Genomic DNA, 15,307 nt, shown 5'->3' on the forward strand with positions numbered 1-15,307 from the left:
CAAAGTTGCGCGAAAGTTGGAAAAAAAAGAAAGAGCATTGCGATCTGGGGCCGCGCCGCTCGAAAAATGAATTGAGTATGTATATTAGAGGTGGAGGATTTTATGTTATTTTTTCAGCTGTAAGACAAGATTATTTGGGACTAGAGTAAATGATTTCAATAATATTATAACTAACGCTGACTAATATATTGATGTTTTAATAACCATGAAAGTTTTTAAACAATTTCAGCTGATTGTTGGTTAGTGTTTTTGAACATGTAAGTACAAAATAAAACTATATATTGATTATCTTTATAAAAATTTACAATTTAGTAATTTATTTATTTTTTATTCCAACTTCATAGCAAAAGAAAAAAAAGTTGGATCATGATCGCTTTAAAGATTTAGTCTATGTGAAGTACAGAGCTTTTATTCATAGTTACAACTATGGTGACTTTATAGACTTTATCTAGTAATTGGATATTTAATGAAAATTAATATACAAAATATACAAAATATGATGCTGATGAGTGGTTGAAAAGAAAAAAAAAATGTATGGTGAGTTATATGAAAACATTAAATTTATTATTTTTGAAGAAGACTTGACTTGTAGTACTGTTGCAATGGCCACTGATTTTTATGAAATAAACTATAATATTTGAGTGCGATCTAAAAAGAAGGAGATGAATCTTTATTTAGGCTTAACATTTTTGATTATGAAGATAAAGAGGGTGATGAAGGAGATTATGATGCATGAGATAATGATGATGCTGATAAAGGAAACAATTTGTTTTTCTTAGTTGCGATGATGAGAAAACATTTGACAATTTTATTAAAATTTTGGCAATATAGCTTATAAGCACTTGAATTTAAGCATTATTTTTATTGTCTTCATATTAATTGGGGTTTATATTTCAATTTAATAGCTTTTCATATTTCTCTACATTTTAATTCTTAATTGTTTAACATTTTGCACCATATTTAAGAAGTCATGCTTCATGTCATGCATTATGCGCTCTCGTTCCAAGCGAACCTTTGCACTGTGGTTCTCTAATCACCAAAAAACATGTGATAAAAAAATTGCCAAACTACACCAATATTGATTGCTTACAACATTGCTCGGCCTTTGATGCTCGTTGTAGCATTCTACTAGTATTATCAATTGGCACTTCTGGTCACTCATTATTGTCTTCTGCCCTAATTATATTTGAACATTTTAATGTGAGATATTTTTTATGCTTCAAATTTTTGCATTGTAATCTTGCATTCTCTAACTAACAGCAAGGGCACACTACTTGTAAAATCAAGCTCAAGATGCTTTTTTCGGCTACCTGTATATTCTTCCCTTTTAAGGTTCATATAAAATCTATCTTTTATGTGAACAACATACTTCATCTGTTTTGTGTTTGTTGCATGACATTTGTGCTAGCTAAGATGCAAATTTAAATCTTTATTGATGTTAATTTTTTGGCAGGCAACAAATTGGCATTGGTTGTAAGAAATGACTTCCTACCTTCAGATGTCTAATGGATCTTGAAATTTCCTGAAGCAAAAAAGGACTGCAATACCCTTAATAATGTCGCTTCGTTCTAATTCTCATTAATAGAGAAACCTATCCAAAAACAAAGGCAATCCCAATCCAAATATTATTGTTCGCCTTCTCTATAGGCAAAACCAGGCTAACAAAATAACTTTTGTCTACATCCTTGGATAGCATGTGCATCATTTAAGAGAAGTTCAGAATGACATCTGTCCCCTAGATGGCACTCACGAATTGGCCTTCTCAAAACTTGATGCCATCCGCTCACTCCCTCTTTATATCAGTGTTCTTTTTTTAGAGAGTGCTTCCACGATAGTTCTTTTTCCATAAGTGCCTCTCCACGGTTGCCATCAGATGATGATGGAATTAATATGAATAGCTTGGCTCATCCATTTTTGCAAGCCAATTTTGTTACAATCAATCTCTAGCTATAGTAAATATACTTTAAACTCAATTTGTGGTTTTGATTAAAAAATGTCTTTTTTGTAATTCTCATACTCTCTGATTTTGTGAAAACAACTTTTATTCCTTCTTGATTCGGCACCCTTCTCCCAAAATCAACACGTATTTCACTATTTGCTAAATTTTATTAGACGTGCATGCACTGAACTTCAGGCTCCCTTCTCTGGTTGTTTACAGCCTCATTTGGAGAAAGAAACAATCATTTAGCATTGCAATCATATCATAGGTGTTGGAGGTTGCGATGATCGGTTGTTGAAGAAAAACATGGAGGCATGTGGTTGGGTTTTTTGTAGCTGATTCTCTCTTAAATTCAGAATTCTGAGTAGCTGCAACTCGAAAAAAAAGCAGAGGATGAAAAACACTTACCTATTTTTATCTGATTCTCAAGTTAATCCATGAAATGGATTCCTGGACGTTGATAGAACTACGATAGTGTTAACTATGCTCAAATCAAATCCTTATCTTAGATGGTATGTGTTAATGAGTCAGACAGTTATCCACATAATCAAATCACTGATGTTAAACTTTAGGGATGAGTTGTTGAACTATCTTCAAATATTCAAGGAAATAAAGAGTTAGCTTATTCAGAAAAAAAATTCTTTAAATTTATGGATTAACTTTTATTTTAGAATTGGATAATTATTGGATAAGCGTATGCAGGAGTTGAAAATAATACTCATTTCAAACATTTAATTTTTATGAGCGCAGACCAGGGGCTTGTTTGTGGCAATTCATTCTCAAAATATTCATGTTGTTAGAATTGGAGGCTTCAAGACCTGTTCTCGAGTTAAGAGTTATGTTGTTGTCCATAGTTCCATGGGCTGATTAGTTCATTATGGAGTAAAAGAGGTCATAAGATCATATAAATAAACTTGTTTGAACATTGGCTATCTTATTCATTTATGTTCGTGAGCATGCTTGTTTGTTTTTTTAATAGATTTCTTTATTATTTTTTACTAGCGACATCATGCCAAAACTATGTATGTAAGAATAAAATTTAATTTTATAAATTGAACTTTTATTATAAAGTTTCATGCTTGCAAAAATCAATTTTCAAAATTAGGCTTTTTGTTTTTCAAAACAATTCTCCAACTTATCTACTAAAACTTAAAATATTCTACAATTACACTTTCAATTAATTAAGTTAATGCCTAACTTTTAGAACTAGAGTAAGTATAGATTAATAACTATTCACTCATTAAAGAGTAAAAAAATAATAGTTATAAAGGTCACGTGTATTTGGTTCGGCTTTAATGAACAAGTTTGACTCTAGCTCAAGTTGTGGCAAAGAAGTTTATGGCCTACGCTATAGCGGGTGCCGGTTTGGCTTTGTTGAACATAAGGAAACTCCACCACTTCGCTTCAACAAATGCAAGATGGATCTTAGATGCTCGTCTTTGATAAAAAAAAAGGGGAACCACTGATGGTCAACTTTGACGAATATTGGATGAACATTCGATGCTCAATTTTGATGAATGTTGGACCTTCAACATGACAAGAGAGGAGGCTACTTCTACTTTGTGGCATAATGAGGGCTATACGTATATTTAAAATTTTCTACTTTGTGTCCTTTTTTTTTTCAACATTTGTTGAGCCCATGTCTAATGGCGTGTCTAGGCGTGTCCCAGACTGAAAAAAATTCAGGCACATTTTGTAGTGTCAGAAAAGTGTCGGGGCTTGTAGGAGCCGTGCCTATGTCCGATAAGCGTGCGACATAGGTATGATACTTTTTTAAAAGTGTCGGAGGTACATATGTTTAATGATGGCTTAATTTTCTATGTGATGACTAGGGCTGTGCAAATGGTTGATTTGGTCGGATCGTTTGAATATTTTATTAAACTAAGTCAAATAACAAATAAAATTGAATCAACCAAATAATGTATATAACTTATGTAAACGAAATCAAAAATTAATTCTATTTATTTGGTTCGATTTTGGTTTAACCAAAATTTGATATTATAATGAAGATATATGCATTCATATTAATTGGTTGATGGATTCATCAAATTAATTGGTTGATGGATATAGTTAATTGTTATATAATTTTATTTTTCGATTTAATCAAATTTTTTTCTAAAAATAACCAATAACAAAAACCCAAATACCCTTAAATTGGAACAAAAATCAAGCCATGCTTTCATCAACCGAGCCAAATCAACCAAATATCTTCGGTTCAGTTCAGTTCAGCAAACCTTTATTGATTAATTATTCCATTTTCTTGTTTTAATTTTTTCTTTAAATTGTTGTGCTTAAAAATAATGCATATTATTAAATGTATATGCATGGTGCAAATATCAAATAAATAACTAGATAAGTGATTTAATGTTTAGTAATGAGGTTATATGTTTATATTGTTATTAGATAGGTTTGATTAAAAGCTTGATTTCTCCTTGAACTTAGTAAAGAAACTAATAAACTTCTCCTTGAACATGGTAAAGAAACTAATGAACAAGCTGGAACAAGATTTTAGAAGTTGATTTATGTTCAATCTTAACTCAAACATGCTAATAAATGAAATATACTAGTTGGCTTGATTTGGTTCATTTATAACCCTACTCTTTAGGTGCCCCTTGCCCTGTTAAAGGATAATTTTCCTTCTTCGATCATCACAATTTACCTTCTTCTTCTACATCTTTCTATTACTTATCGAAGATGCTATTGGTTGGTCGACGTAAGAAGTACCATACAATGATACTAGCACTAAAAATATTAATGCAAAAACATTGCAAGTCTAAATAAATTTGATGCAGCAAGTTCCCCCTCTTAGTTCATCATCATTAAGTAATATAAGATTAAAATTTATAAATTTTCAATACTTGAGTTTTCCCCAGAGTTATTATTGTGATGAATTGATTTCTCTCCAGCCTTATCCTCAGTGTATCAATATCTTCCAAATCTGTTTCACCTTTGATCTCAACTATATTCTTTTCTCATAATCAATGAGAATATTAATTCAATTTTGAAACTTAAGAATTGTTATCATAATGAATTAATTTCTCTTATTGCATCCTCAGTTGTGTCAATATTCACCCATTCTTTCTCCTCATCTTCAACTTCAACCATATTTCTCTACCCCAATCAATAAAAATCAACACAAATATTAATTCAATTTTAAAACAATTGCTATGTTAGTTACAATATCGATTACCTACATTTTAAGAGAATCATTTTTGATAAATTCTTGTTGGCTCGTGTTGGACTTGTCCTACCTCCATTAAAAAAAGGAATATTCATTCTGACCATCTTCTTTCAAATTTGATGGTTTAAGATCATCATCATCCTAAAAAAATCCTCTGTATCTGACGACAGATCATTACAAACTAGCAAATCTTCATCATTCGCCAAGGTTTTTGTTCAAATGTTGGTTTACATTATGCACAACAAGAAATTAAAAGATGAAAATTTAATTCAAGCTTCTGGAACTGTGTTCAGCAAGCAGGGCTGGTTCTCAATGATTTTTTCTATTTTCAAGAATAAAAGGAATCAATCGCCCTGAACTTTTCAACGAGTACTTTATAACGCTGCTTATGGGAATTGCAATTTTTTTTTAATTTATTTGCTTGCTTTCTCCAAAAACATATGTCCAAACCATAAGCTTATTAATGGTGAGATTTACAGGAGAATACTCCTTTCTATGGCATCGACTGCAATGATGTTGGTACGAACAACATGCAAGAACAAAACGTCTTTGAGACACTGATTGGGAAACAGCAGCAGATCTTACTTGCAACGCAGGTTGTCAAGATGATTCTCAAGGTTGATGATGTGATTTCTCCTTCCGAGTACTAACTAAACCAAAAATTTTCCTGCGTTTCTTCCCGTTTCTTGGCTTTCCTTCTGTTGCTGTAGTCTTATTTCTGTGCGGCCTGCAAGAATTGTCTTATTGTTACATTTATTTTACATTGTTTTGGAGAAGGTGTTATGCTCATCTCAAACTAAGCAAGAATTTCTTTTTATTAAAACAATTTTAATTTTAGTTGAAATGTTTTTTTTTCCCTCAATTTTATTTGTGGCCTTGATTTTGCTCGTTGCAAAAGTTTTTGAATTTTCTTCAGAATCTGCTCCTGATATGCTTGCTTGTTTCCTATACTGAATTAATTTTGTGGCATTTTAGATGCATATTACGTTTTTCTAGGTATTTACGTACCAAACATGGAAAGTCATATTTTAATGCATAACACTCATAATTTTAAGATTTTATAAAAAAATATTAATGCAACCAACTTTTTAAGAGTGAAATACATTTTTTTGAAGCATAACTTTATGAATTATGACACCCAAGTGTTGGGTGTTGGAAGTTTTATCGCTATTAATAACTTTCTATGATGTAATTTTTTAGTTATTTGGAGCTAAGAAAATTCTTGCTACTCGTTTGTACTGTTTTCTTTTTTAACTTACTCGTGTATAAGGCTTGTGAACACTCTAAAATGAAAATTAAAGGTTTATATGCTTTAGATATTGTATGGTTAAATTTTATTACCTTACTCGTGTAAGGCTTGTTAACATTCTAAAATGAAAATTAAAGGCTTATATGCTTTAGATATTGTATGGTTAAATTTTATTATCTAAAACTTTGGTTAGATTTTATGTTGAGGGTATGTTGCCGGGCTTGTGTATAAGATAATTTCTCATTGGTTTTAATTTTCTTGATTTTTAACGATTATCTAAAATGGAATTTGAGGTCTTATGCCAATTTTAGGCCGTTGCTTGAGGTGACGTCTCAAACCCAATTTTTATTATTCGGATTTCTCTTATTGTTTTTTATAAAGTAATTTGGAGTAATTATAAAGGTAAATGACATAAAATAATTTTTATTATTCGGATTTCTCTGATTGTTTTTAATAATGTACTTTAAACAATCTAATGCTTGGCTGTTCCTGAAATAAAATTTAGTGCTGTAGAGTATTAAGAATTTTGAATGATATTTCAACGGGAGGATGTTAAAAATCATAACGGTTGGTTGACTTATTTAGCGACAATGCAACGGGTTGGTAAGCTTACGTAAAATTTTCTGGAAAACCAAGGGCATGATTAATATATTATGTTGGAAGTCATGCTAAAGTGATGACAAAAATGAAATTGTATGTCATAAACGTGTTTGCATGAATCACTAAGTAGATTCAATTGATAAAAGCACAAAGAAGTGTGACTAAAGAAGGCTTACATATGAAAAATTAGCTGGCCCACTAAAGGAGTACATGCCCCCCTCCTAAGGTACCGCGCTGAAGACCTGTACATGTAATATATTTAAAATATCCTATAAAGTCCACTTTAAAGCAGGAATAGATATGTAATCTCATATATTATATTGCCCTCCTCCATAAATAAGCTAATATTTTCACGAGAGAGGGCTAATCAACAATTCATATTATTTTATTGTAGTGCACTTCCCTCTCTGTTTGTCTCTCTCTTAACATACTTTTTATTCCTTTGATCTGATTCACAGACAAATTAAGATTCAATATTCTAAAATGTGTTGTAAGCGTGAATCATGACATAGATAAAAGGAGTAGCACATGGAGAAGAAAACCACAACAAAGGCACCAACAATATGGTGTGCATCATGTAGTTTTTGCATTAGCAAATCCACAAACTGAAAGACCAGATGATGTTTGCCCTCGAGACATTAGATCGAAGAAGGGAGCAGAACCTCAGAGAGGAAGTGTCGACCCAACACCGAAGGACACCCTTGCTTGTGGAAAGGGAAGGAGATTCCAACACCTCGATAGTGTTGGGTCGACACCGATATATAGATAATGATTCTGGCATATTCAGGTACCCCACTAGCCAGATAATGCATTCTCTCGGCAGATCTTTTGAAGCTAAGCCCCCAAAAAAATTCAAGATTCCTGCTTTGGAATTATACAAGGGTTGTATTGATCCGAGCGACCACATACCCTTATTTGAGTAGACTGTCTGTTTACTAACGATCACAGACAAGTTGAATTACAAATTTTCTTCAACGTGTTTAGGGAGTCGACCCTCAGGTGATTCAATGGATTGTCATCATGGGTGATCATCCCTTTCACTAATTTTAAGAGATTGTTTGTGGTGCAATTTTTTAGTGCCCAAAGGCCTCAAAAGAGTACACAAGCCCTTCTAAATATGAGGCAAGGGCATAATGAGAGCCTCCACTCATTCATCACTTGATTTCTAAAGGATATGTTCGAGGAATGGGATTTCGAACCCACAGTAACACATACCTTCCTTCCCCTAAGGGCTGGAGGAAGAATCATTTTGATATGCTTTGGGTCTACAGCGACCAAAGACCTTAACCAAGATTTTTGAGCTGACCAATAACCAAATATTTGTTGAAGAGTACAATTCTACCCCCTTCTATCAGAGTGAAATCTTCCACCCATTGTTTGCCGAAAAGGGACCCAAGGGATGATATGTGAATAATGAGGGGTGATTCATCTCCTTTTGCTCGCTTGATCTATGATAATAATCAGCCGTTTAGGGACCACGAGAGAGCCTACAGACCCTAAAACCATAAAATTCATGCTCGATATCTTGAACTATGGTTAGCTCAGTACAAGCAACCGTTGCCCCATCATGAAGTGCCAAAGCAACCTTATTGAGGGTCTCGGTGGTCAAGATAGTTGAGGGCATCCAAAATAAGGAATAGTTCAAGTAAGCTCTTTCGATAAATACCGGAGCCTATTTTTAGGACCCAATGAAGTATTGCACATACCATCGAGACCACAACCATGATGTAGAGGATTGCTGGCACCTTCAATGTATGATCGAGGAGCTGATCAGTGCACGCAAAATAAAGAAGTTTGTGGCATAGGGAGTTAACACCCAATGACAGAGGAAAGCTACATTAGAGGAAATTTTGGATGAGTCGGTCCGAGTGTATGTATATCAAATTTTGGTGTAGTACCCAATTCTGCCATCTTTGGAGTAAGTGGAGAATCTTTCCGCCGAACCAGCCTTAAAGGCTTTAATTGGAAGAAATGTACAAAGAAGCCTTCACCAAAATAATACACACACCCCTCATTACCTTTATCAAGACAGATTTTCTCCCAAAGGTCCTTATAATGATGCCATAGTCATTACTTCTTTGGTAGAAAACTACCATATCAGTAGCATCCTCGTTGATACTAGTAGTTATGTGAATATTCTATTCAAGTCAATTTTTTGACAAGATGAGCCGAAAAAATGACCTACTGATAGCAGTCGTTGGGCCTCTTTATGACTTCTCAGGCAAGAGAAAGGAAGCCCTAGGAATAATAACTACATTGGTCACCTAAGGAGAAAACAAATAGTAGTTCACCAATATGGAGGACTTTTTGGTGATGGACTCGCTGCCAACCTACAAAGCTAAATTTGACCGACCTCTGCTCAACAACTTCAAAGCTGTCACTTTGACCTACCATGTGGCAGTGAAGTTTTTAGTCGATGGTGAGATCATCACCATTTGATGTAACCTGGAGGAGCCCGAAACCTGTACCTATGGGTGGCAGGAAGCATGGAGTAGGAGTTGCTCAATCTTTTGAATTTAGATGAATGGAACTTGAGACCAGTGAGACCACGCTTGAAATCCAGACGTTCAAAGGAAAACAATGTATTTTTTTTAAAATAAGTTAAAATTTTGATGCATGGTCAAAAGATATACTGATCAAGACCTTTAGAGAGCACTAGAATGTTTTTGCTAGGAATACTGCTGAAATGCTAAGGATATCGATCAATGTAGCATGCCACTGACTGAACATCCATCTCGACACCCAACTGATGAAGCAGAAGATGAGGTCTTTGATCGTCATCTTAACCAAACCGATCCGGGAGGAGATACATGTTACTGGTGGTCGGATAGGTCTGGTAAGTGCAATATTCGACATGGTTATCAAATACAGTGATGGTGAAAAAAGAAAATGACAAGTACAGAATGTGCATGACATCACAAACCCAAAATCTGCCTGCCCAAAGGAAAGCAACTTATTGCTAAGGATTGACGCACTAATGGACTTAGTGATCGACCATTCAGTGATGAGCTATCTGGATGCCTTCTTTGGATGCCACCAAATAAAGATGCAGTAGGTTGACACAAAGAATACAACTTTCATAACAAGTGAATGTATATTTTGTTATAATGTAATGAATGCCTTTTGTGCTTAAAAATTTTAGGGCTACTTACCAGCAGCTTACGAATGTAATCTTTAAAAAAAAAAGAAAAAAATTGAATTGTATGTGGATGATGTGTTGGTTAAAAGTAAAACAACTGAACAACACATAAAAGAATTGAAATAAATATTCAAATAACTAAAAAAATTTAACATGAGGTTAAATTCATTGAAACGCAGTGTCAAAACATCAATGGGCAATATCCTTAATTACATCTTGGCTTGGTCAAAGGGTCCATGACCAAGGTGCCATGTGGCTTTCCCCTATGGTGAAGTGTGTGGATCTGTCCTCTATTGCTTGGACTTGATTTGGTGCTGTCTTTTGGTGTCATCCACATGTCATGATTGGTTGGTTTGTATCATGTGTAGCTTATTAAAAAAGGTATATGGGCTTCATCGACCATGTGCATTGGGTTAGATTTTAGGGTTTTGGAATTAGGCTAATTGGTTGGATTTAGCCCAAATTTTAGACCCTAATGGAATTTCATAACCCTTCATAATTAATTAATTAATTAAGTGAATTATAGGGGTTAACCTCATGATGCCAATTGTGTCCACCGCATGGTGTGATGTCATCACCATGTTGGATGAGGTTCAATTGGATGGGAAGGTGGTCAATTGGTCAAGATTTGACCAAAATTGAGCTATGGTCAATTAGTTTTGACAATCCTAAGGTGCCACCAAATTTTGGGGTTTAGGTTGATTTTTAAGGTTTGGTGGCGGTAGGGAGGCTTTTGGTGAGGCTAGGGATCAATTTGGGTGGACCCCTCTCCCCAGGTGAATTTTAAGGGTGGATGGAAAATTCTATGAAATTTTCATATTTTTTGGGTTTATATTTAATTTTTAATAATTAAAAAAACTGTGGGGTATTTAATTAATAAAAAGTTAAATATAATTTAATTATTTCCAGCTTCACTTTTATTATTTTCCCCTTTGTTCACTGAGCTTAAAGGTATTTTTATTTTATTATGTGATTTTTCTGCATAAAGTTATGAATTTTTTTTATGTTTATAAGCATTTTATAAAATTAATTAAAAGGAAAGTTTTAGAATTTCCTACTTATTCAGGTCAGCACTGTGTCATCCTCGCCGCTGTTGAAGGCCCACATTGGTTAGTTGTGATTTGCACACAAGTGCCACGTTGTCCCGCTGTCCACTTCCCTTGTTCCACAAGAGGCATCGTTCGACCCCATCATAGTCGTCTATTTTTGTTGACATCATTTTTGGTTGAGGTCTAGCTTTGTCCTCTTTAGTATCCTAGGGTATAGCCATAGGAATTTTCTGTTGAATATTCCTAGAAAAATAGAAAAGGAGCCTTCAACATTAGAAATTCTAAACTCCTCTTTTCTTAACTTGAAGTTCCACACATTGGTCCTAACCTCTAGCACTTAGTAGGAGGGGTCAGTATGGGGGAACTCAAGGGGAGTCTCCCATAGGATGGTCAGACATTAGGACTAACCCTGGGTGGTCTGGTTTTGGTTGAGATGGCTTGCACACACTAAACTTTCTTACATACCCTAAACCCTAAGACCCCTTAACTTCGTCTCATGATTCCTTTTGGAAAGCTCATATGAATGAACCTACACCCCTAGTCTTAGGCTAAGAGGGTTATAACCAACACACTGATCATCCAAAATGAATCCTATTGGTTTGCCATGGCTTCATGGATTACTTGCGTATTCTAGCCCAAAATCAGTAAATTACCAAAATACCCCTACAACATTAATTTTTGCCAAAAATCCCAAAATTACCCAAATTTGCCCAAAACTCATCTCAAACCAATCACCACTACCTAAATTGGCCAAAATTCACCAAAATCACCAAATTACCCAAATAACCCGAAAAATTGTCAAAAATTACCAAAATGTCCCCAAAATTGCTAAAAATTACAAAAATGCCCCTCATGACCTAAAAATTTCAAAAATTCCAAAATTTCCAAAATCATCCCAAATATTCCTAATTTCAATTTTTAACCATCACATTGACCCAATTTGACCAAAAGCCCCAAATTTGTTCTTAAGGGCCCAATTTCCCCAAATTAGTCGCAATCTTGGCCTAATTAACCCCAATCTTGGCCAATTTCAATTCCAAGCCAAAATTCAATACCCCGAATCACAATCTAAACAAAATTCAAGTCCAATGTTACCTAATTGCAAGCCCAATTTTACCTAAATCAAAAAGGCCCAATTTTTATAGTATGACTAAATCCACCAAATTGGCCTTAAAATTCAATTCAAATCACTTGAAATCACTTCTTGAAATCACTTCCAAATGAAATCACTTCCAAAATCTTCATGATACACTCCTACATTAAATTCAACATTCAATTGATCCAAAATTTAGCCCAAATTCACCACTAAATTTAAAAGCCCAAGCCCACCATGTTCAATTCCAAAAGCCCAAATTCAATTAAAAGCCCACATGACAATTTCCCCTCATCATCCATTCAAACAAAATCATTCCCTAAGTTTTAAATATAAGATCAAATCATTCCAAATCAAGCCTCATGACAAACTCAACAAAAATACCCCATAATTCCAAAATCCTTTCTCATGCAAGAAAACTAAGCCAAAGGGAAGCCATGAAGCCATTCCCAAACCATAGGTGAGCCATATGAGCCTTGCCACATCACCAAGCTATTAATGGCGACCGGACAAGATAAATGACAAGGGGCCAAGCCACTTTCAATCTCTTTAAAAATTTTTAAAACCATTTTAATGACACACTTAAACCCATGCTTAGCCAAAATCCATTAGATGGTGACTCCTCCTCACTAATTAAGTTGAACCACCAGATTCTCCTCAGCACCCAAACCTTCCTTGGTAGGTGAACCTAGCCCCAAACAATGTCTTGACCCAAATTGACCCAAAATGACCCTTCCCCCATTTCTCTTTAATCCAACACTTTTACACATGGCCAACCCCAATTGATTGCACCAAACCCAAGCTCTGATTCCCCTGACAAAGTGGTGACCTGACCATGACCGACCAGCCACCTTGCCTTCGAGAAAACACCATGGCCAAGGGAGCCCATATGGTCAAAACTCAAAATTAAACCCATCCAAGCTGCCTCATTCCAATTCTACACTTACACTCTTCTTCACTCCACCTAAGCAAGCCTTTCCACCCACCAATTGATCCTAAAGGCCACCATGGCCTCCTCTATTTAAACTCACCCTTCACGACCAAGAGGGGAGAGCTTGAAATCCCATGGGGAGACTTTGCCAAATTGTTTCTAGAGCTTCTTCAAAACCTCTTGAGTGCAATGCAACCATTCTCCAACCCTCTTCCCCACTGATCAGAGTCAATTTCTCAACCCTAATTTGAGCCCGAAGCAGAAAACCTCTCAAAAATCCACCAAAACTAAATTAATTGCACCCACACCATCCCCTGTGTGAGAGAAGAAGATTCCCCATAAAAGCCCCATCACCAGACCAGCCTAGGGTGGACTTTGATCAACATCCAAAATTGGTCTTGATCGAACTTAGGTTTAGATAATTCACCATGACCAGAGACTTCATCCTCAAGATCTTTAGACTTCCACGAAGCTTCTCTAAGCATCTAATCAAGGCTTTCCCTCTTGGACCAAGGTATAAGATTTTTCCCTCATCCCAAGCTATTTCAATTCTCCATGAGCATAGGATCGATTTCATGGTAGGTTAGCCGTATGGATAGGTTCATCTCACTTAGACGAGTCCATAGAATCAAACCTGAAGTGATTTGGTCAAGTGTAGCTCGAGATATTAGGGTTTTAAGGTGGATGACTCTCGAGTTAAACCAGTTGGGGACGATGACCCGCAACAGTTGGATGGCGTGTGCATCACATGGACGGCTGAGATCACGTCGAATGGGGCTTCGTTTCATAAAGTGTGGGCTGACTCAGATGGCGGCTCTAAACCAGAAGATGCTGCGTGGAGCTTTGGAGGCGCTGGGGATGAGGTGGCGCTACATTGGATAAGTAGAAATTTAGGGAATTTCTTGAATTATTTAATATCCAAAACTTAAAAAATGCATATCTTTGTGTAGAAAAACCACAAAAATAAAATAAAAATACCCTCTTGCTCAGTGAATAGAGGAGAAAAATGTGAAAATGGTTTCATTTTTGTTTGATTCATGTATTATTTTTAAATAATTAAATAGTATTTTTCTTATTTGAATTCTCTATTTTCCTAGGCATTTCACCATGGCATGGGACCATAAGGCTTTTGATGTATCTATTGTTAGGTATCTTCCCTGATTTTTCCAAGGTCACGGGGCATCTCTAACTAAAGATATCTAATTTTCAAGTTAATGGTCCCTATTTTGGTAAAATAATTATAAAAATTAAAATTCTCATCATAAAAATACAAACTTTATTTTGGTAGGTTCTATTTGGTTAGAGGACCCTAGAAAAAATATAAACTTAGTTTACCTCATTAAAAATAATCATAATTATTGTAAACCCTAAAAAAAATAAAATTAATTTGGAGTAATTATAAATGTAAATGACATAAAAATCATTCTATACTATAATTTAATCTTAGAGGAGCTCCCCATAAAAATTTCAAGTCAATTGGAGTTAATTTGATCATTCAAATGGATAATTAATTGAAATTGCATTTTTGGCATTAAAATAATTATAATAATTAAAACACTATTTAAAAATTACCAAAATTGGTTTTGGAAGCTCCATATGACCATAGGAACTTTAGAAAATTAAAATTAGAATTAAAATAAATACTTTATTTTTTAGCTATTTTTTGGGGCATTTAAAAAATTAAAAATTAATTAAAAATAAAAAAAATTGCTAAATTGTAAAAACACCCTTAAATGTCACCTTTGGCATCCTTATCACTTGGAACTAATTAAAACAACTTTCCTAATTTTCTAAGTCAAGATATTAATTTTAAAGGCTTAAAAATGAATTTTCTTTAATTTTTCACTAAGATTATTCCAATAATTAAAATATGAATAAAAAAAATATAAAATTTGTTTCTTTGAATTTCCTAGACTCAGAGAGATTTAATAAAAATATAAAACTTAATTTTCTACTTAAATATTATTTTATATTTAATTAATACTCAAAAAAATCTAATAATTAAATTAAATCTCTAAAAATCATGAAAATTGGTCCGTGGGGAATCTATTTTATTTAATTTTTCACTAAAAACACAAAAAATATTAAAGTAAACTTCCAATTATTTCCTTAAGGATAAAGGTTTT

The 15,307-nt window shown here is 34.3% G+C and overlaps 1 protein-coding gene across 1 annotated transcript in view; it reads left to right on the plus strand.

Moving 5' to 3' along the window:
• Positions 1-5,953, plus strand: part of LOC110032874 (T-complex protein 1 subunit epsilon) — a 39,135-nt gene extending 33,182 nt beyond the window's left edge. Inside the window, exon 9 of the mRNA XM_020736648.1 lies at positions 5,600-5,953. Coding sequence (XP_020592307.1) covers positions 5,600-5,770 — 171 coding nt within the window. The 3' untranslated portion in view covers positions 5,771-5,953. The remainder of the gene's footprint in view (positions 1-5,599) is intronic.
• Positions 5,954-15,307: the final 9,354 nt, after the last annotated feature.

The sequence above is a fragment of the Phalaenopsis equestris genome, unplaced genomic scaffold, assembly GCF_001263595.1.
Source record: "Phalaenopsis equestris unplaced genomic scaffold, ASM126359v1 Scaffold001044, whole genome shotgun sequence".
Lineage (NCBI taxonomy): Eukaryota > Viridiplantae > Streptophyta > Magnoliopsida > Asparagales > Orchidaceae > Phalaenopsis > Phalaenopsis equestris.